Source organism: Diabrotica virgifera, chromosome 2 (assembly GCF_917563875.1).
Source record: "Diabrotica virgifera virgifera chromosome 2, PGI_DIABVI_V3a".
Lineage (NCBI taxonomy): Eukaryota > Metazoa > Arthropoda > Insecta > Coleoptera > Chrysomelidae > Diabrotica > Diabrotica virgifera.
The window spans coordinates 224,805,908-224,830,203 of record NC_065444.1 but is presented as its reverse complement, the minus strand read 5'-3'; the positions used below and the strand labels follow the sequence as shown (position 1 = coordinate 224,830,203).

Below are 24,296 nucleotides of genomic sequence, written 5' to 3'. Positions count from 1 at the left end.
AAATTAGGCATTTTAAATAGGTCCAACTCCTTGAGTGTATTGATAATATAAATATAAAAGGAACTACAGAAAGGTGAAGACAAATTTTGAATTAGGAAGGTAGTTAGGGGGTTGTTTTCACTGATTTTTTCGTAGAGAAAAGCAGGTACCGACATTTTTTTGATTATAAGTCGATTAGTTTTCATGCTAGAAACTTTTTATTATTTTTTTAAAGGTCTAACTGTATACTTAAAAAAAGATTATTTAAGTTTTCCTCGAAAAATGCAAATTTTTCCCATTATTTGGCTTTGAATATTTCAAATTATGCATTTGACGAAAAAAGCTAACCTTTAACATGCCGTATCTCGGTTTGTATTGGTCTAAAAGATATTATTAGAAAAGAATTTGGTTTGTGTTACTAAAAGATACAATTTTTATATCTACAGTTTTTTTGATTAAATGCATATTTTTCGAGATATTCTCAAAAAGCCCTCTAAAAAAGTCGATTTTTTCGTCGAAAAACTGTTATTTTCAAGCGCGAATAACTCGAAAAATATTAATTTTACGAAGAAAATGTAAAAAACATTTTTTTCTTTTCTATCGAATTACATGGTTAAAATGTAATAAAAAATTCCCACCCCCTAGATGGGGTGGCAACCACCCCCAAGGTTTTAGCGTATGATAGCGACATGATATAGAAAATGATCCTTGGGCTATTCCCTACCTTCTGTAAAAATTTCAAGTAAGTCCATGCTGGAAGAAAAAATTGCGAGCCAAAATGCTTCATTTTCTGGCCTAAATAGAATTGTATAAAAATTACCCGACCGATAAAAATTACACTACATAAAAACCCAATTTCTGAAATATTTTTTAAATATTTTTATTGTTTATTTTAATAATAGGTAATAATCAAGTGACAAATGCTTACTTTGGTTTAATTTGCAATAACTTTTTTGTTTGTAAATACTTTTAATTTAGAAAACCTCATTTTAAAAAGCAATTATTTTCAAGCAAGTCATCTGTTGAACGTTTTTATCAACAATCCCTAGTTTTTTCACAATATTGAAATGCATGAAAAAGTCCCTTTTTTGCTTAAATTTTAAGAAAAAAACATGAAGCAGTAAAAATTTCGATACCCACGATATGGTACGCCTTTTCTATTGACTTCCCCAGATATTGCAGTTGAAAAAAAAAGAGTTCAGCGTCGGACGCTGAACAGTAAAGACGTGCCAGCGGAGCGGTGCAACAGCGAAGAGCAGCCGAACGAGGTGGGGGTAGCTTGACTGTGGACTTCTCAGTCCAGTTGCGGATGTAAGCGCAACACCAGTTGAGCGATACTCACTCTCCGAGGCGAGGAGAGGCAAAGGCCGATTGACTGGATGCGGTGAAACTTAGGGAATTTGATTTTATTGGATTCTCTGAGACGCCGTAGCTAGACAACGGTTAGCGGAAAAAGCAAGACGGGCTCTACTTGAGCCCGTCACGGGATTTCTACTGTGCCTCCGTAAGGGTATCGACACTGCAAGGTGTAGTTCTTTGGAATCTACATCGGGCAGCCCCGGCCCCTAGGTCAGTAGAACGAGAACAGCAAGGGGATCCCGTACTCAGTTCTGTCTGAGTACGTGAACAACCGCGCCTTTGTGCAGGGAGCCAACCCTGAAGCCGACGTGGTGTCGGACCAGTCGGCAGACAAAAAGGCTTCATCAAAATTAGATAAATCCGTCCCCAAACCCCAGATGAATCGAGCTAGATCTCGATCACCCCCCCGTTCCATGGCGCCTACCCCGCCAACTTATGAGGACACACGTAAAGTGGGTTCAAACGTGTTTCAGAGATTAGGTTCGGAAGAAAATGATGGATACTCGTCCGTGGACGAGAACGCAAAAACCGATGGTTTTAAACTCCCCAAGAGCGAGATAAAGAAGGAAAAGTCAAAAATAAAGAAAGAGGAGAAAAAGAAAGAGAGCGACAAGAAAGAAAAGAAAAGCTCGGAAGTAGAGGCCATGGAGGAAGAAGTTCCCGATGAGGCAGGCAGAGGTACGACCAAAAGAGCACGGACATCAAAATCCGAGAGCGAAGATGAACCGAGAGACAAAGTAGCAATCCTAGAAGAAATAATAGAAACGATGAGGGCCAGGTTTCAAAATGCCGAAGAACAAATGGCAAAGAAAGAAGAAGAAAACGAGCGACTAAGAGCTGAACTCCGGAAGATGACAAACCGATTGGACGACCTGTTGACAGAACAGAAAGAAACAAGAAAACTCATGGAACAGATGCAACAACAGCTACAGCAGATTAAACCGAAGCCACAGCCAGCCTCTGACGTGAAGAAGCCACAGCCAAGCCCTGAAGATAAAAAGCAAAAACCAACTGCTGAAGAGAGATTAAAAAATATCCGAAACGAAGCTAAACCAAAAAACAAAGAAGATTTCCCAGCGCTGAAATCACCGATTTCAAAGGAAGAGGCGACGGCATGGGAACTCCAAGCAGGCAACGCTATGAGGGCAAAGTCTCCCCAGATGCAAGACACCCCCAACCTGCCCCAAGGATCAGTTTCCCCAATCCATCCAGCTACGAGCGCAGGTGGCGACACGCCTGCCCCGAGACGTCCCAGTGTCTCAGAGTCAGAAAGTCGGATGGAAACAAACGAAGACGAAGACACCGCTGTGTTGCCTGAACAACAGGTAACACATCACCGAAAACCGCCTGTAATAAAATTACAGAGCGTGAGCGAGACAGGGGCCATCCTCAGCATCGCCCAAAAGAAAAAAATAATCACGATAAACAAAATCTCCAGGAGCGGTCGGGAAACCCTCATTCAAGCAAAAAGCCCCGAAGATTACAGAAGCATGGTCAGGATAGTGGAAGACTATGCAAAAGCATACGACGCAAAAGAAAAAACCAAAAGGCTACAATGGATAGCCTTCCCGTTAGACGAGGATAGAAAACCCAGAGTGGTTTTAAGAGGGTTACCAACGAACACCACAGAAGAGACAATAAAAGACGAAATGGCAGCACAATATAACATTGTCTGCCATTCGGCGAAAAACATGTCCAACAGAGCCGGTCCCAAGAGACAGCTTCCGATGTTCGTCCTGACTCTGGACCACGAAGACGTTGAGGGTGCAAAGCGGATAACCAACCTGTGCCATATGAAGGTCGTGGTAGAGGACCTACGAAAGGCAAACGGACCAACGCAGTGCTTTAACTGCCAGGGCTTCCATCACGCCCAAAACGCTTGCCACAAAGACCCAAAGTGTGTTAAGTGCGGTGAAGACCACCAAACAAAAGAGTGCAAACGTGTCAGAGATGTCAAAGCAACTTGCGCAAACTGCAAAGGCAGCCATCCAGCCAGCTACAGAGGATGCCCTAGGTGCCCAATATGGGGAAGACCACCGCCAAGGAGGCCACAACACCAACAAGCACAACAACAAAGACGACCACAAGCAGCCGGGGTTTCCTACGCCCAGGCCACACAAAACGCGCAAAACACCACAGCGATCCCAGACGAAGACTACATAGTCAGAATAGTGACTAGGGTAGTCAGAGAGGTGATATTGGGCACCAGGGAGGCACAGAAGTAATGGTGACAGAAAGGGGATACTTGAGGATAGGTTCCTGGAATCCAGGCGGTATTTCAACCAACCAAAACATCCTAGATGAACTCGTCAATAGATACGAGATGGACATCGTAGCAATACAGGAAACCAAGCTCACTAACAACTTCAACCTAAAGTTTCCTGGGTACGATGTTTACAGGAACGACCACACAAGAAGATCAGGAGGAACGGCCATACTAGTCAAGAAGGGAATTAAACACACAAGATTCACGACTCCACCACTAGTAAACATGGAGGCAACAACGGTAGAAGTGAAAATGAGGTACGGCGCAGTCAGAATAACATCAGCCTACGTAAGACCGCAAGACCCATTAATGGACGAAGATCTAGAGGCGTTCCTAAACATCCCAGAACCATCAATAATAATAGGAGACCTTAATGCAAGATCCCCCAACTGGAATGATAGAGCTACGAACCGAAACGGAAGATTATTAAACAGTTACATAGAAAACAACGAAGATACAGTGGCAATGGGCCCAGAAGATCCAACACACTTCCCAGGAAATGGACTTCCCACCCACATAGACATCGTTGTTGCTAAAAACCTAGGACTCTAGAAACATTCTACTAGAAATAGGAACATGGGAAGAAACAAACAAACCGAAGAGAACTAAAAAGAAAATAAAGTGGACAAATTACAAAAGACTAGTTAGTGAAAGAATAAATATAGTACCAATTCTAACCGACCCAGAACAAATAGAAGAAAAAGTCCTAGAATTAGAAAACACCATACAAGAAGCAATTAGAAACAGCACAACGGAAGAAGAAGTCGAGATCCACACGGGAAGGTTCAAAGACATAACACAAGAAATAAAAGATCTTATAAGGGAAAAGAACAGAGCGAAGCAAATAGCCAGAAGAACGAGAAACAGAGTAGACAAAACCTGGGCAAATACACTAAATAGAGAGGTGAAGACGGCTCTTCGACTACACCGCAGCAAAAAATGGGAAAACTACGTACAAGAGATGGAAGAAACAGACTCAAACATGAAAAACGTCTGGAAGCTTCAGAAAATGCTAAAAAGCGATAGAAAACCCATCCCCCCATTACACGGAGTAAACGGCATAGTATACTCCATAGAAGAAAAAGCTGAGGCGATGAGGTCCACACTCGAAAGTGAATGCAGGCTAAACTTCCATGTAGACGAAGACGATGACTTCTTGGAAGAAGTAGAAGAGCAAGAAGAGGTACCAGAGGATCCGGAAGACATTATTCCCCCAACATCACCGGAAGAAATTAACGAACATATAAGAAACAGTTCTCCGAGAAAAGCGCCTGGTCTAGACCAAATATCAAATAGAGCTCTGAAATACCTTCCCAGAAAAGCTATAGTGTATTTTACAAACATAGTGAACGCTATACTCAGATATAAAAGATTCCCAAACAGATGGAAAGAGGCCCATGTCATCATGATCCCAAAACCTGGCAAAAACCACACGTTCCCGCAGAACTACAGGCCAATCAGCTTACTCCCAGCTATCAGCAAGATAGTGGAAAGAATCATCCTCAGCAGACTGCAAGCGGAAACAAATAGATTAGAGATAATCCCTGAAGCTCAATTTGGATTCAGAGCAGAGCACTCCAGTGAGCTACAAGTACTCAGACTAACTGAGTACATAGCAGCTGGTTTCAATGATAAGCAGTACACTGGAGCGGCATTCCTGGACGTAAGCAAAGCTTTCGACAGAGTATGGCATAAGGGGCTCATTTATAAAATGCGAGGATATGGGTACAGCGGGGCGATGACGAGACTGATCTCTTCGTACTTGGGCGACCGGAGTTTCAGGGTTCGGATAGGACAAGTCCTGTCCGAGCTCGGGAGCCCGGAAGCTGGAGTGCCACAGGGAGCGGTCCTGTCACCTCTGCTGTACACAATATACACCGCTGACGTACCTAGAACACCGGGGACCCTAATGAGCCTCTACGCCGATGATACAGCGATAGCGGCCAAACACAGAAATGTAGACATAGCAGTGACCAACCTGCAAACAGCGTTAGAAGACATCGAGGAATGGAGTATAAAATGGAAGATAGCCATAAACTCAGAAAAGACGCAAGCGGTACTATACAAGAAGGGAAGACAACAGCCAGAAGAACAGCTGACAGTGCAGAACACCCCCATCGAGTGGAAAAATGAAGCTAAATACCTAGGTGTCATCATGGACAAAGGATTAACCTTCCAAAAACATGTAGAAGCCACAGTCCAGAAGGCCAACATAGCGAGAGCAACATTAAGAGGACTCACAGGAAGAAACAGTAAACTAAGACTAAAAACAAGGTTAAGATTAATAAACAGCATAATATTACCGGTATTAACATACGCATCTCTCGCATGGGGACAAGTATGTAACACCCACAAAAAGAAGATACAAGCGGTCCATAACAGCAGCTTAAGAGAAGCAGCCAGAGTCCCAAGATACGTAGCAGAAAGATTCCTGTTCAGAGAACTTCAACAGGTGAGAGTCACCGAAATGATGACAGACAAGGCAAGGGTCAAATTCGCGGAACTGGAGCACCACCCAAGTCACATACTGCGAGAGATGCTAGGGTACGATGCGTTCCACCGATGGAAACACAAACGTCCAAAACAGCAAATATTGTGAAATGGGAAAAATAGTGAAAACAGTGAACGGTTCGTAGCTCGAAAACAACAAGTGCCGAAGAAAACGTAACACACGTAGGTTCAATACCACGATCACCTCAAGGTAAGACAGTAATAGAAAATTACAGAAGGGCGTAAGCCCCCAAAAAAATATATAAAATACAAAAAAGGCGTAAGCCCCAAAAAAAAATAAAAAACCAAAAAACACTCAAAACAACTCGAGCAACAAGTCATTGGACAGAGCTCAATGGGGCTCGGTACAATGACTTGGGGCCCAAGCAAGCAATTTTAGTTTCCGCGGATAAGTAAGTAAGAAGATAAAGGCATAGAGCGCTTCACGCTGGCCTAGTTTTTTGCATTCGATTAGGGTACCACATGGAATCTTATTACCCAGGATTCCATTGTGAAGAGCACTTGGCTACGATAGTTGTGCCCCCATCGCGCATCAGCGTGCTATGGGGGGGAAAGGGATGGCCTGGGGCATTGGAGCGAGGTGGGGTGATCCCTGTTCATACTCGGGTCAAAACACCTCGCTCCAATGAATTGTTACACCCGAATGTACTTTTTCGATAGGGTGGACACATCCCACAGGTCGGGTTGAATCAAATTGCTTGCTTGCTTGCTTGCTTGCTTGCAGTTGAAAAATAGCACCCAGTAATTTTTTTATTTTTCAAGTACTTTTTCGGCTTCGTTTTCTGGCCTTGACGTGGCTACTGGCTGCATAAAATCCAAGCATGTTTAAACTTGCCTTAAGTTTTAAAGCTTATCGAAATACTAATAAAAAAGTTAAAAATATGAAGGTGTTCTTTTATCCAGGACTATATTTATCTTACTGTATAAATACTTGTATATACACATATTTATTTTTTTTAGGAAATCCTGAATACAACCGTCCACCCCGTCCTCAAACAGATGTAGCCTACAAGCGCATTGATCACTTACCTAACGTCTTGCCGCAATTTAGACCAAATACCAACATGAACAAACCACCTGCAGGTTATTTTGACAAGAAGTTAAATCGTCAGCCACTTCTAGATAGACCATCGAATAGACCTATCAGCTTTTTTGAAAAATTACTTCCCCCTCCACCACCTCCGCCACTTTTTCTTACCAATAAAAATGTACCGGCATTAAGAAACAAAAATGGAGCACCTCCCAGGCAGAATTTTGATGAACACCATAGTAAGTACGGACAGTAATTTATTATTTACTTATGTTACAATTACTGTTCTTTTAAGATTAGAATATTATGTCTAAGTTGTGTAAGACCCATGGGATGATATAAGGTTCTATCACCCCATCTTTCTTCATTTCCTGAACAATCCTTTCAGAATCCTCTATATTCACCTGTGGTAATCTTCGAGCTGTTTGTCGAATTGGCTTGGCATTACTAATATCGATTTTATGTTTGATAGCCGTAGTTCTTCCTGATCTGGAAAAGTTTCTTCATATGTGTTGTAACTAGGGTGCTTACTTGAGCTTCGTGCGTGTTTCATTTCACCACAATTGCAGCAGCGAATGGTTTTCGTTTTCTTGGATGCAGTGCCTTTTATCAGATTAACAAGCTGGTCAAGTTGTTCGAAATCATCTGTCTCCTCTACGACTAGGGTTTCAAGCACATCTAAGGTATCTCCTCGAAGGGCAATATTCAGGTTTACAGCCTTTTATTTTTCTGACCATCCATTCGCTTTTGCAGCTGATTCGAACTGTTTAATGTAGTTATTCCATGAAGACAATGAGGATGATATACGATTACTGCTTAATTTAAAAAGTTAGGCAGTAGTCTTATATTTCCATTATTTTTTTAACTCCAGATAATCCACCTGAAGAAAAGGGAAGCGATGATCAGCCTGGTTTGTATCAGACGCCACCACAAATCAAAATAGCCAACAGAAGAGCCGATACTGATGTTACCGAAGTAGAGACCCTACAAATGATTCAAGCGAAAAACGCTGACAAAAGGAACAAAGATCCCCCTGGTGTTCAGCCCGTTGTGAATATTCAACCCGAAAAAGATATTAAAATTGACAGTAACGACAAAACGATATATAAGGTGTATCCAGTAAATTCTGCTCCAATAAAATTAGATGTAATCGATGACAGTAACAAAAAAGAAAGTGTGGTGATAGGTAAGTGGAAAGTATTAAACATGTTAACTGTTTTCTGTTCTGCTTAATAATATACTAACGGTAACCCGTATAACTGTCGTTAATGTCATTAATTAATCGAAATACACTCCGATATTTTTTACTAATACAGGTGTTTCTGTAATCATTTGCACATTTTGGTGCGTGCTTTACTAGCTGCTATCGCTAAAGCCGATGCCGCACTGCAGGATGCTAGATGGTGGCTTGGATGGTGGATTTTAAAGGTGGATGGTGGAGGGTCGCTGCATCCTGGACGCAGTGAAAAGAGTGAAATGAAGTCAGTATCCAACTGACTGCTGAGGAGACATCATGCCTCTCTCTAAAGTTGCGAAAAAAATGTTACTATCTTCGGCAATTATAATGGCGTATAATGTAAAAAAAATGTTTGCCATTATTTTATTACTAAGCTGTTATTTTTAAGTAATAATAATGAGCGCCAGCACGTATTAGGCGGCTGTCTATGGTGAGTGCGAGAGAGATGCCATTCCGGCAGTCCAATGGGGCATCTTACTCGCACTTAGCCGCGTCAATACGATCTTACGGCTTATTGTTAATACTTAAAAATAACAGCTTAGTAATACATTAATGACACATATTTCTTCAGGATCATGTAGGGGGGGGGGGGGGGGCTTTAAACTTTGATTTAGTCACTTTCTGACTTTCATAATAATAATTTTTAACCGAGTTATTAAGTCTTAAAGATGGACATTTTCGCGTTTTTCAAATTTTAAATTGCTTATAACTCGAAAACCATCAGCTTTAGAGAAAAATTACAAGAGACCTTTTTTGTCCAGAATGGTCTAAAAAAGTTAAAAAAGATTTGTCCGGACCAAAAATAATAATTTTTGCAATTTGATTAAAAAAAATTGTTAAAAAAATTTGGACCACCTATCTCGTGGGCGACTTCTTGAACCATATTCTGGGGTGTATTACAAATGTGATTATGCAAAAACTTATTTCCCTTCTTTTATAAACGGCCCTTATTACGCTTTCCTCCATATATGTAATATATTTATAGCGAGGCTACCCGGATGGATTATCAAACACGACTGATATGGGTGGATAGACGCCTGGCGGACCACCGGATGGGTAGATGGTAGTGGGAGGCCACTGCGGCTACCGTCGTTGTATTATTCGTGGTATAAGTAGCTGGATGGTCGCCAGGCGGGTATCTACCATCCACCATCCTACCAAACTTCCTGCACTGCGGCATCGGCCTAATAGATTCAAAGTCCATGTTATCAACATATCAACCTCTGACTCCTACGTAACTTCATCGCAACGCAACTTTCATCACTTTTACTTAAAGAATAGTTACTTAAAGAATAATTTAAACAGTTTTTTAAAGTTTTGTGTATTTGGTATATTTATTTGGACCCCGCAACACTCCTTATAGAAAAATGGTCCCGGTCAAATTTAACGAAAGTTTGGTCAATGATATTTTTCGATGTGTACATTAATAAAGTCCATGGAACCTGGGTCTGAATAACTACTATTCTCGAGCTACAGCCTTCTGAAATTATTGGATTCGAGTGCTCGGTTTACGTTAAGTGCACTAATTCACGGTCAAGTGAACGAAAATATTTATTATTGGAAGAAGAAAGACTCATTTTCTTAATGCATACTTGCGTGTTGACTATGAATTTGTGGTGAAAAATAAATGCATCGTATTTTAGTCTTCAGAAAACCTCCGAAAAGCCCCGAAAACGAAAGAAGTGGGATATAAAATGTGCTACTAGAGCGATATACGAATTATTATGTTTTCATGAATGCTTCACAGTTATGCAATACCAGCAGAGCTGCAGTTTCGCCTTGTCTTTAGAATACTACTGAACAGTGGCGGATCTAAGGGGGAATGGGCTAATTCCACCCGTAACATGCTCCAGACTTAAAGAAAAAATTGTTCTTCATTTAACGAGATTGAACGAGATAGATCCGTCAAAACACATTTATAACCAAAGACCGGATGGTGTGAGGAAAAGACGTAGGCCCAGAGTACTATACGACCAGACGCCCAGACGACTTACGGGTGTTAAGAGTACGAAATTGGAAAACCAAGATTAGAAAAAGGAAGGAATGAAAGCTGATTCTTGAACAGGCCGAGGTCCACCAGGGGTTCTAGAGCCAGTGATGATGAACTTTTTCATAGAAAATATTGTACAATGGAAGGTGCTACAGCTGAAGATGCTCAACAATTATTACAGAGGTTATTAATTCCCAATGTTGTACAAGCTAGAGTTGAGACTGATAATCCGATTAGAAGAAATGGTCAATGGAGAAGGCTTTTTTCGACTTAGAATACCTGGAAGACCTGACGATTGAGATATATCAAATTAAACTGGCACCGTCTTACTCTCTCTCCTGTCGTTTCCCCATTACTGAGGATCGTGATTTCTTCCAATACTCCTAACAATGTTTCTCCATTGGTCTCTATATTCAGCTGCTCAAAGAGCTTCGCAGAATGAGTTTCCAGCTGAATGCTTTATTTGGTCAGACCATCTAGTTGGTGATCGTCCTCTTGATCTTCTCCCCGAAACGTTCCCAGAAACAATTAATCTCTCCAAACTGTCGTCATCTCTGCGAACCACGTGACCAAAGAATTGCAGAATTCATTGCAGACATATTGTGGACAGCCTTTTTTTAATATTGAGTTGGTTTAGAATGGAAACGTTTGTCCTGTGAGCTGTCCAAGGTATGCGCAGCATTCTTCTCCAGCACCACATCTCAAAGGCATCAATTTTTTGGCGCTCGCATGCGCGAAGAGTCCAAGTCTCTGCTCCGTATAGAAATATTGAGAATACAAGGGCATTCACCAGTCTCATCTTGATATTTTGAGAGATAGATCTGTCTTTCCAAACTTTAGTTAGGCGACTCATCGCATTTTTTGCCATACCAATAAGTCTCCGAACTTCTGCTTTATAGTTACCATCGTTAGTTATACTAGACCCGAGATAGACAAAGGTGTTTACTATCTGGTATTCCTGTAATATGTTAGTCAGTTGAATAGTGTCAAATCTGTCGACCACCATTATTTTTGTCTTAGCTTTATTGATTTTCAGACCAACTTTATTGCTTTCGTACTCAACTCTTCGCAGAAGATCAAACATTTCTTGCTCATTTGCTTCTATAAGGGTAGTGTCATCAGCAAATCTTAAATTTGAGATTTTCCTACCAGCTACTGTTACTCCACCGGCCCATCCTTCTAAAACCATCCTCATGACATGTTCACCATAAATGTTAAATAAGTCAGGTGACAACACGCATCCTTGTCTAACACCTCTCTCGGTCTTGAATTGGTTTGAGAACTTCTGATCTAGTCGTACTGTCGCTATATTAGACTGGTACAGATTTTTAATAAGTCTTACATACAAGACAAAATAATTAGAGACAATGACGAAGCGTTTCAAATTGATAAAAATATGGATGAACCGGGACTCATAAGAGTTCGAATATTTTTTAGGTTTAGGCAAGCTAGAAAACACCAAATATTCATTTCCTACACGGTTGATGAAGATGAGCCTGCAGAAGAACCGATTAGCGGGTACTGTTGTACCTGTCAATCTGGTGCGAGAACTGTGGGCAGGTACTTGTGCTCATATAACCAGTGTGTTATGGTTTTTAGGCTTTGCAAGACATCAACCCAATGTTAAGTATCCTGATAGGTCGTTAGTTAACACGACATAATATGATGCATCTAACCGAAATCAGCAAAATCTTAACGTACAGATAGTCGAAGATGACTTAAACCCGATTTTTTCATAGACAATTGTAATTAATAAATAGTGTTTACTGACTACCAGGTAGTTTGTTTTTTTCGTATTGAGATCAGTCCATGTTCTCTACTTGTCTTTTACAGTTGAGTCCACGAGTCTTTACACGTGCGTCAGCATTTAAAGCATACGAAATAAGTCGATGATTAGTCGAAAATTGAAATTTACTAAAAACAGCAAGTGACAGTAAGAAGCTACTGCTCCTATCAGGGGTTGAAATTTGAGTTATCAAATATGTGTTTTATCTCGCCAGGTATTAATGACGCACGGGTAAAGACTCGTGGACTCAACTGTGTCTGATATGCGGGACAAATTTTATGTCAGCTCATGTATTTTTTGTTTCGACAACTTTTTCTTTAGTTCTGGGCCGTGTTACGTGGAGAATTACCCCATTCCCCCCTAGATCAGCCACTGTTCAGTAGTATTCTAAAGATAAGCCGGAACCACTGGCGAAGCGTCCATGTAACCACTGTTACCATTGGTAACAGTTAAAAATCTTGCAAATAAATATGTATTTTATGACGATGAATAAATTCCATTTAGTATTTTATTTTATTTTTACCAATAGAAATATATTATTATATTATGTGTTAATAGTACCTAATTCAGTAAATAGCCAGACACACGAAAATATTGGCGAGTTTATGTGACTCAGTTGCACTTTATTATATTCTGTTACCAGTCTCATTTATGGTGACAATGAATGGTTATCTCGCTGTCGCTCGGGCGGCTCGGGACCGGCTAGTGAAAATTTTGAAGGAGCGATGGGCGTAAGCGCGCTGTGTATATCAGTAGGGCTGTTACCAGATTTAAATTTGCTAACAGTACCTATAATAAAAAGTGTGCGTGCAGTTCACCATGGATGAGTGTCGCTGCGTAATCGATCAACTACTTGAAAAGTAATTCTGATTGAAAAATAAAATGAGATTATTGAAAATAGAAAGACCTATTTTAAACAATTTAAAAAAGGAATTTAAAAAATTAGCTCGATATTTTAAATTTAGTTGGTACAGTGAAAATCCTTGGTTATGTGGTTGCAAGAAAAATAGACTGTATTGTTGGCCATGTCTTCTGGTTTTTACAGAAAAATGGGTGGACCAGGTTCACGATTTAAATAGTTTTAGAGTTTTAAAAAAGAGACATGAAATTTCTCCGTTACCTACACGTAAGATGTATACCCAATTTGATTCAGTTTGGCAAAACAAGAATCAAAAGTTCTCTTAACCAAGCATTTAAAGCAAATATTGCTAAACATAATGAGTTTGTTAAAAAAATAGAAAGGTACTCGTATATCCTTAGCTCACTTATAATAGATATGTACCGTATGTTTTTTTGGCCGAACAAGAATTAGCGTTTCGTGGTCATTTTGAGGGCGACGGCTCTGACATTCGAGGCAATTACAGGGAATTGTTAACATTAATTGCCAAAAAAGATCAAAAATTTTGCCAACATCTAGAAACATCAACTGTTTTTTCGAGAGTTTCAAATGATATACAAAATGATATTATTGAAGCTATATGTATATACATTTAGCCATATCTTCATTTTTTTAAATAAGATTTTTTGCATCTGGTTTTGGTAACACTTTAGAAAAAGTCACGCGTCGCCACTGGCCGGAACTGTAGCTTTGCTGGTATTGCATAACCAGTGAAGCATTCATGAAAACATGATAATTCTTATATCGCTCTAGTAGCCTATTTTATATCGCACTTCTTTAGTTTTCTGAGGACTTTCGGAGGTTTTCTGAAAACTAAAATACGATGCATCTATTTTTGACTACCAATTTATATACAAGACGCACGTATGCATGAAGAAAATGAGTCTCTCTTCTTCCAATAATAAAATATTTTCGTTCACTTGATCGTGAATTAGTGCACTTAACGTAAACCGAGCACTCGAATCCAATAACTTCAGAAGGCCGTAGTCCAGGTCCCATGGACTTTTTTAATCTACACATCGAGAAGTATCATTGACCAAACTTTCGTTAAATTTGACCGGGACCACTTTTCAATAAGCAGTGTTGCGGGGTTCAAGAATGCGTTCGTGACCAAATTCCTATGTTGCACAATAGTAAAATTAAACTATGGTCACTAAAAACAACAGAAGTAGATCCCGTATGCCATTGAGGTCTTAGACTGTACCAATGATGAGATTTCACTGTGCAGAAAGGGGAGGATTTTATAATCATCATTATCCAGCCTTGTGCATACAAAGTTGAACATAGGCCTCCCCTAATTTCTTCCAGTTCTGTCGGTCTTAAGTTTCCTCTACTTCCGGTATCACTGGAAATACCCTCAACTTACTTCTGAAATTGTTCAAAATAGGCTTATATGTAGACCCATTTTTCATGGATGAAAACTTAACTGGTGACAAATATTTAGATTTACTAAATACCAAATTATTCCTGCACTTCAACAGAATGACCAGTTGGCCAGACAACATAAAATTTTTGGATTCAACAAGATGGAGTGCTTCCCCACTATTATAGATAGGTTAGAATGTTTTTACTGCGAATTTTCCAAATCGATGGATTGGACGTAGAGGATTCATAAAGTGGCTTGCTGGTTCTCCAGACCTTAATCCGTTATCTAAAATCACGTGCTTACATTAGGCGATAAATATGTTTGCAAAATTTGAAACAAAGAATTATTGATAAATGTAAACTAATACGTGAAGAAGTCTTGCGAGTCTCTCACGAGGTTAATAATAAGCTTACACTCAGGAGATCATGAAATTAGAACTAATCTTCACTGAGAAGATTAAGATAATTATACCATCTGAAGAATAAAAAGTCCGAAATATTTATGGGGGACTTAATATGGTTAACTAATGGGTCTAAAATTGCCGATGGTACTAGATAAGAAATCTTTGGGCAAATATGTAATTATAATAAATCTGGCATTATGCAACTGTGTCCCAGCCATGTTTTTGCTTTAGTGGCCTGAATTGATGAAATCATGGACGGAGACCCTAAAGAAAAGATTTATACAGCTACCCAAACGGCTTTTCTGCCAGTAAAAAACCCACTCACAAAATCAAAACTGATGAGGAACTGCAAAGATCTCCTAAACAACCTGGCAAAATATAATATGGTGTATAGTATTTTTAATAATCGGCGGGCTGAAAAGTTCGTAGGCTGACACATAGATGACGCTACTGGTATTAAGTCCATATGATTTTTAATCCGGGTCGATTGCACGTGATGAACCAACTCCAAAGCGTGGAAAGACGCAACAGTCGGCTGGCAAGATTATGGCGTCAATATTTTGGGATGCGCATGGTATAATATTCATCGACTATCATGAAAAGCAAAAAGACATTAACCGCGACTATTACATTGCGTTATTGGGGCGTATGAAGGAAGAAATCGCGTAAAAATGGCCCCATTTGAAGAAAAATAAAGTGCTGTTTCATCAAGACAACGCACCGTGTAACAAATTAATGAAAATGATGGCAAAATTTCATGAATCGGTCTTCGAATTGCTTTCGCAGCCACTGTATTCACCAGATGTGGCTCCCAGCGACTACCACCTGTCCGCTGACCTCAAGAGAATGCTCGCTGGAAAGAAATTTAGCACCAATGAAGAGGTAATCGCCGAAACTGAGGCTTATTTTGAGGCTAAAGACAAAATAAATGGTCTAATAATAAAACACTGAAAACGTTTGTTTTCTATACTTCCACAGAATTTATTATAACTAAGTGACTACAGCTGTTTCGGCAGAGTGCCTTTCTCAAGTGATATAGTTTACAATGTGTTTGCCTTTTTAAGTCTTCAACTGAAGAGGTTGAGGAGTGGGGAGCTGTTTGTCTCGAGTTGGTCATTCAGAATTATATCTGTATTTTTCAGTTTATTAATTTCCATAGATTCTAAAAAAGATAGCTTAAGGCCTTTATTTTGAATGTGCAGAATTTGAAACTCTTCATTGAAAGAATGATTCTGAAACTCTGCATATTCAAAATAAAGGCCTTAAGCTATCTTTTTTAGAATCTATGGAAATTAATAAACTGAAAAATACAGATATAATTCTGAATGACCAACTCGAGACAAACAGCTCCCCACTCCTCAACCCCTTCAGTTGAAGACTTAAAAAGGCAAACACATTGTAAACTATATCACTTGAGAAAGGCACTCTGCCGAAACAGCTGTAGTTACTTAGTTATAATAAATTCTGTGGAAGTATAGAAAACAAACGTTTTCAGTGTTTTATTATTAGATAAAATAATGAACTTCCATCAAGTAACGGTCGAATCCATCAATTAAAATAAATGGTATTATAAAAATGGTATTGAAAAGTTGTATAACCGCCATAATCGTGGTACCATCCTCAAAGGTAACTATATTGAATAATAAAATTAAATTTTATCAAAAAAAATTCTTGCTATGTTAGCCTACGAACTTTTCAGCCCACCTGTTATGGTTGTCGGGTAATGAAGGGGTGCATGGGAATGAATGAGCAGATTTGTTGACGCTACAAGGCTCGATAGAAACATTTGTAGACCCAGAACCATTCTGTGGCATCACTAAAGATGCTACAAAACGAGGTTCAGAAGTGACTGGCAAAGAATCAACAAAATAAAGAGAGCCACTCAAGAGCAAATCCAGACTAAGAGAATAATCAAGAATATTGATAAAAAAACTCTTGGACAATTTGACAAACCTGAATAAACGAGAGATTAAAACGGTGACCCACATGGTGCCTGGATATTGCCATTTAATAAAACATCTAGACAAACTAGGTAAGGTGAATGTACCATAGCGCAGAAAATGCGAAATTTAAAAAGAGATTCCAAAACACATCCTATGCCATCGCAATTAGGCCTGGATCCCGCGTACCAGAAAAAAGTTGATTAATAGCAAGCAGAAAATTTGATAATAACTTAACGGTGTCTAGTCGGACAAACTTTGATGTACGGGAACACTGGAACACTGGAACAGGGGAAGTTTTAATTGTGGAACAGGTTAAAAATTTGTAACGTCATACTACGAAAACGTCCCATGTATTTTGTCGGACAGAACTTCTAATTGATTTGTTACCCTTTCATTATACTCTCAAGCAAAAACCAGACTGGTATTTATCACCAACTGGGCATTTTAATAAGTCCGACACGTGGAACATGTCAAATGAGAGGAATTATATTGGTGACAAATAGCAGTCTGATTTTTGCATGCCAGTTTAATGAAAGAGTAACAAATCAATTGGAAGATCTGTTTGACAAAATACATGAAACGTGCTCGTAGTCTGACGTTCCAAATTTTTAAACTGTTCCACAATTAAAACTTTCCCTCTTCCAGTGTTCCCGTACATCAAAGTTTGTCCGACTAGACACTGTTAAGCTATTAACAATTTTCTGCTTGCTATTAATCAACTTTTTTTGGTACGCGGGATTTAGGCCTAAATATGCTAAGTGATGTGAAGCAGGAATTCACTGGTTAACTGAGGGTTGAACCAGAAGATATCATAAAACTACCAATATGGAAGATGGTGGCCTTTTAACAGCTGGTTTTAACAAATTGTGAATGGATTAGGAATACTTAGTTCTTTTAAAATTTATGTGTCCATTTAAATTACAGTTTTTGAGGGGTTTTCAGGTTAGACGCGTTATGTGTTATTGTACTTGCATGCAAATTTTCAGGAATAACGCTTTCTTTTAATGATATTTAGTTGGTTCCATACTTTATCCTTTATCCGTTATGTATTGTGCAGTAGAAGTCTGTCATTGACCACACGTCTAAGAGTATTGCAGTGCTACGTCATGTCCATTTTGTTCTATGAATGTGAAACTTGGACAACAAAAATGAAGAATCTCAACAAATTAGAAGCGTTTGAGTTGTGGTGTTACCGTCGCATGCTCAGAATCCCATGGACAGCACACATATCCAACGAACGTGTGCTGGAAACCATGCACAAAGAGCGAGAATTGATCAACGTCACAAAAATGAGAAAGGTTCAATACTTCGGTCATACAATGAGAAGACCTAAATATCGCTCACTCCGGTTGATCATTCAGGGCAAAATCGAAGGAAAATGCTGGGTTGGAAGAAAACAACTGTCCTGGCTGAGTAACATTAGACAATAGACAGGTCGAACAGTCGACGAATTTTTTCATCTAGCTGCCGACCGAGAAACATTTCATCAACTTGTTAATGTGACGATAGCCAACGCTTGAAAACAAGCACGCAGTGGCGTAACAGAGCCCCCGCAGCATGAAGCTTGCGGGGTGGCCCAATATGTCAGGGGCCCCATCTTATCATCTAATATACATATGTAAAAATGTGGTATTGTTATATTATTTTGCGCATACATACACAACGTTTTTAAGCATGTAGTATTGAAAATGAAGTTGTCCATCAAATAGATACAATGTATCGTATACATGTTAATAAAATTGTAGATATATTCGCTGATAGTGGTGCACGAAGAAAGTTGTTCATCTCAGAATAATACTATGTAATAATTTAATCATTTTTATTAATTTTTGTTATATTTTAATCTATACCAATAAAGATGAAAAATGTAAGTTGTCATAAACAGTGCATGAATACACTAATAGCCCAGTAAATGACCGTTTTATAGTCTAATTATCAGCGTCACGACGTATTTGCTTGGCAATTTGGATTTAGATTCTACTTGTCCTCCACTTGTGGAGGTGTTGGAAAGTTGGAGTTGTGCCGTTGGTTGCTTTTACTTGGGGGGTGAAAGTCACCCCTTCGCAAGGTGAAAAATATACGTTTAAAATAAGTTTGGAAATGGATAAATTGACTAATTATAAGCAACTTTTGTTCTATAGAAGTCTATCGACACAGTAAAAGGAAAGTTGTAGCTCATGAAAAATTGTTCATATTCATTCAATTTAAAATCGAATATTTCAACTTGAAATATCTAACAAACGAAGCACTTTTCGAGGAAAACTCATTAAAAAATTTTAGTGTTTAAAAAAGAGCTTTATTTTAATTTTTTTATATCACTTTCTAGCAAGCTTCTAGCATCAAAACTAAGCGAGTTACGCTCAAAATATCTAAAGTTGGCTCCCTTTTTTGCAAAAAAAAACGTGAAAATATCCCCTTAAGTTGGATCTTATTGATTTTTGTTTTAAAAATGCCCTTTTTCAAAATAACTTAAAATGTATTAGCAACGGCGGATCCAGAAAGCCCCCTCGAGAATTTAAAATAAGATAAATTTAAATATTTGCAGTTCAAATGTTTTTAGTTTCAAACACATATCCCGCTTGCTAGGAGAAAAATGTTTTTAGCTTTGTGCTGAACGAAGTAAAGTGTGAGGTGATCTAAGCTATGCATGTATCATAAAAGAAGTTCATGGCTCCCCCCGAAAATCGGTCTTCGAAAGAGTAAAGAAATGTAGGTTTTGCTTTTATAAATACTTTGGTTTTATTTTCTTTTTCTGTAAGACAAAAATTGGTTAAGATATGGCTGTTCAAAATTTGCATACACTCGTAATTAATGTGACTCACCAGATCCCTTTCAAATAAAACCCCTTTCAAAAATAAGCACTTATTGAACCGGTGAAATTTACAGGTCATATAAAATAAAGTTAAGTAATTTGTAAAGCGGTAATGATTAGTTTCATTTGGGGTGTTAAATGGGGGAAGATTTTCACAATTATTTTTTACCAAAAAAAACTTTAACTGTATTTAGAGCGTAACTCGCTTAGTTTTGATGATAAAAATTTTCATAAAGAGTAAAAATACCTAAAACTTTTTTTAAACACTTTAAAAAAGTTTTAATGAGTTTTCCCCAAAAAGTGCTTCATTTTTTGGTTATTTCACGTTGAAATATTCGATTTGAAATTTGACGAATAAGAACAACTTTTTATGAGCTACAAATTTGCATTTACTTGGTCGATACACTTCATTTTTGTATAAGCTACATTTTTTCTACTTATTTACGAATACTTACTTTTTGAATTATTTACGAAAAACCGCGGTTTTTTTGCTGAACAATGTTAAACATTTTCACTCGTAAACAACTCGAAAAGTATTGACTGGACCACTTCGGTGGGGACATTGAAAATTACACGGTGGGTATCGCGGTATTTCACGTTCATTTACTGGGCTATAACACATATAAGTTTTTGTTACACATGTCGCATTTACTAATTTTTTAAAAGGGCCCATTTCCAATTCTGCGGGAGGGGGCCGACGGATTTTGTTACGCCACTGCAAGCACGGCACACAAAGGAGAAGTTACTTTATTTGACCTATCCTGTATATATTTTCTCTATTGAACTATTAAATCCATGATAAACTATTTAGATGGGAAATAAGCCAAAATTAAATTGAAAAAATAATTTTAATAAAAAAATAAAATTATTTTTTCAATTTAATTGTGGCTTATTTCCCATCTAAATAGTTAATCATAAAAATGCCACAAGGAAATAGCTTCAGAACAATATTAAATCCATTTGACTTGTCTTTATTTCAGGAACTCGTTCAGAACGTCCCCTGCCGCCATCCAAAATAAACCAAGACTTTGATTTACTGTTTGATTCCAAGGATAGAAACGACGATCCCATTTTAAAACCACATAAGCCTCCTCCATTCCCAGTGAAATCTGATTTTCCTTATCCCCTAGAACGTCCGGGATTGGAACCTAATCTTAATGTGATGCCAGTTCCAGAAGCTCCGTCAAAAAATGGAAACGACTTGGATGAACCTGATTATTTCTCAAACAATCAATGGAATAGTATTGGAGATACTTATGAACCAAAAATCATCACTGGCGGCCAAAAAATTACTGGTAAGTACCAACTTATTTAAGCTGAAAAGTGATAACAAAACATGTAAAGGAGAAGGCAATGTATTAAGCCGAATATAAGAGAAAGATCTCCAACACTCTGGGCAAATATCAAATGAAACTGTTGTGGGATAATCCCTATAATACGTCGTCCATCTGGTACAGGATCGCAGATAATGGAGAAAGCAAGGTAACAATATTTAGAGTGTAGTAGGGGCTTAAGTACCAAGCCCTAGTAGGGGCTTAAGGAACGCGGAGGAGGACCCTGTAACAAAAATAATTAATTTGTTTTAGACATAGGCAATAGTCTAAGAGCTGGGAGCGGATTTTGTGCGTGATAAGTAATATGGAAAAACTATACGGGGATATCTTGAATTAGTTGTGTACATGACTTTTCCCAACGGCCGGAAACCAGAGTGGGGGACGAGGGTAGTTAAAAGGGGTCAAAGTCGCGGTTTTTATTTTTTTTTTGTGACGCTCATGATCGAGATAGTGCACCAAAATTTGGAAATAAGTAGGTCATGACGTAACTAAGTAAAATCTTCAGGAACGGAACGCTGCGTGGCCGACAAAGGGGTGGGAGCAGGGGTGAATATAAAAATATAAGGGATTTTTTGTGACGTTCGTGATCGAGATAGTAAACCAAAATTTGGGAGTAAGTAGATCATGACGTAACTAAGCAAAATCTCCAGGGGCGGAAACTAGAGTTGGGGATGAGGGTAGTTTTAAGGGGCCAAAGTCGCAGTTTGTATTATTTTTTTTGTGACGCAAAACTTTTGTCCCCCACGCAGCGTTCCGCCCCTGGAGATTTTACTTAGTAATGTCATGATCTACTTATTCCCAAATTTTTGTGCACTATATCCATCATGAGCGCCACAAAAAAAATAATAATAACCGCGAATTTGACCCCTTATAACTACCCTTGTTCCCCACTCTGGTTTCCGGCTCTGGGGATTTTACTTAGGGCCGGTATTTCAACAGCTACTTAAGCTTTTGCTTAGCTAAGCCTGTGTCAAAAGTTAAGGAAAAGCTTAAGCTGGGTGCCGTATTTCCATCATTTCCTTAACTAAACTGATCCTCGACCGTAAAGTTAATTGGTTTGTTACCTCTGAATACATTAAAATGTCAGAACTAACTGTTCTGAGGTAAAAACCAATACTGTTGATATTTAGTTTTGTCATCTGTATCAATGTCACTTACTTCACTTAATTTTGTGTACACGATACATGTGTTGTGAGTTTATTGTCTATATTTTCTCTGGTTTTAATTTTTATTGTTATTTTGCATAAGCAATAGGTCCGTATTTGTAATTCTGTTTATTGGATATATTCCTTAAAATGTCAAATTGGAATGTATGTTTATTTTTGTAAAATAAACATACCAAGCATTGTAGAAATAAAAAATTTTCAGGTGTCTAGACCTTTCAAAAGGAGTAAGAATTTTAATAATCGTTAATAATCCAATAACAACGTTATTACGTAAAATTTAGTTTTCAAAATAACTCTATAATTATATATTAATCTATAGAAATAACCTCAAAAAACAGAAAACAAATTTTAAACAAAGGCTTAAACCAACTCCCGCGCGAGCTTAAAATTATTTAGTTTAAGCTTACGCTTAAGCTTCAAATTGAAGTGGAAATACAGGCATCTAAGCTTAAGCTCAGGCTTAAAGTAAGCTTTGGCTTAAGTGCGGTTGGAAATACCGACTGTTACGTTGGGATGTCCACGAGTTACTTTACGCAAAGATCCCTAGGTTCGAAATTAAATTATAGAAAATAACTTTCGATTGCAGAAAATTATGATTAATGACTCGACACCGACCCTACGGGCCGGTATTTCAACAGCTACTTAAGCTTTTGCTTAGCTAAGCCTGTGTCAAAAGTTAAGGAGAAGCTTAAGCTGTGTGCCGTATTTCCATCATTTCCTTAACTAAACTCGTCAAGTTAATTGGTTTGGTAGGTACCTCTGAATACGTTAAAATGCCAGAACTAACTGTTCTGAGGTAAAAACCACTACTTTTGACATTTAATTTTATGTTGTCATCTGGATCTGTCTCATTTTTACTTCACTTAGTTTTGTGTACATGTTACATGTCATCATCATCATCATGGTGCTACAGCCCTTAGATGGCCTCGACCTTCTCAAGCGTCCTACGCCATTCTGTTCTGTCCCTTGCCTGCACTTTCCAGTTGCCGACTCCGATCTTCTCGGCATCTTGTGTTACCCCGTCCATCCACCTCAACTTTGGTCTACCCCGTCTTCTCATTCCCACGGGTTGAGCTGTTAGAATCCTTTTTATCATGTTCGATTCAGGGGCTCGGGCTACATGTCCTGCCCACTGCAGGCGATTTCGCTTAATTATAGTGATAATATCTTTTCCACCAAACGTTTGCTTGTAGATATTCTGTAGTTCAAAGTTATATCTACGCCTCCATATTCCGTTCTCACAAACCGCTCCGAATATCTTGCGTAGTACCTTTCTTTCAAAAATTGATAGAGCGGATTCATCTGTTTTAGTTAGCGTCCATGCCTCTGAACCATATGTGAGAACGGGGACTATCAATGTTCTATACAGCCTTATACGAGTTTTTTGAGACAGACGTTTGTTAGATAAGTACTTTGATAGACCATGATAACACCTGTTTGCAATTATTATTCGCCTTTTTATTTCCTCAAATGTGTCATTATTGGGGTTAACCAATGTCCCTAGATATATGAACTCTTTGACCGCTTCGAAGTTTTGGTCATTGATGATTAGATCTGCATCAACATTTCCAGCTCTTGTGTTTGTGTTGGTCGCCATGAATTTTGTTTTATTTTGATTTATATGTACGAATATGTATTTATAAAACAACGAAAAACAAGCCATATAGCCCGCCGTATGTATAAAGCAGAAATATCTTTTAAACACGGACACTGCCATATAATGACTCGACACCGACCCTACAGTCATGTCATGGTCTACTTATTCCCAAATTTTGGTGCACTATCTCAATCACGAACGTCGCAAAAAACCCCTTATATTTTTTATATTCACCCCAACCCCCACCCCTTTGTCGGCAACGCAGCATTCCATTCCTGGAGATTTTACTTAGTTACGTCATGACCTACTTATTCCAAAATTTTGGTGCACTATCCCGATCATGAGCGTCACAAAAAAAATAATAAAAACCGCGACTTTGACCCCTTATAACTACCCTCGTCCCCCACTCTGGTTTCCGACCGTTGGGGAAAGTCATGTACACAACTAATTCAACATAACCCCCTATAGTTTTTCTATATTACTTATCACGCAAAAATTCCGCTACTATCTCTCCGACTACCTATACCAAGCAAGCATATTCGTTGCGACCTGTACCAATAGTCCAGGAACCGAAGATTTTCACCTCGCAATTTTTACAGAATGGATCGATTTGCTTGAA

General features: G+C 38.7%; 1 protein-coding gene across 3 annotated transcripts in view; it reads left to right on the top strand.

Moving 5' to 3' along the window:
* LOC114330016 (uncharacterized) overlaps positions 1–24,296 on the top strand; it is a 117,527-nt gene that overhangs the window by 75,534 nt on the left and 17,697 nt on the right. For all 3 annotated transcript variants that reach the window (XM_028279312.2, XM_028279311.2, XM_028279310.2), the window contains exons 4-6: positions 7,076–7,384; positions 8,017–8,331; positions 20,561–20,875. In XM_028279312.2, the coding sequence (XP_028135113.2) occupies positions 7,076–7,384; positions 8,017–8,331; positions 20,561–20,875 (939 nt within the window). The remainder of the gene's footprint in view (positions 1–7,075; positions 7,385–8,016; positions 8,332–20,560; positions 20,876–24,296) is intronic.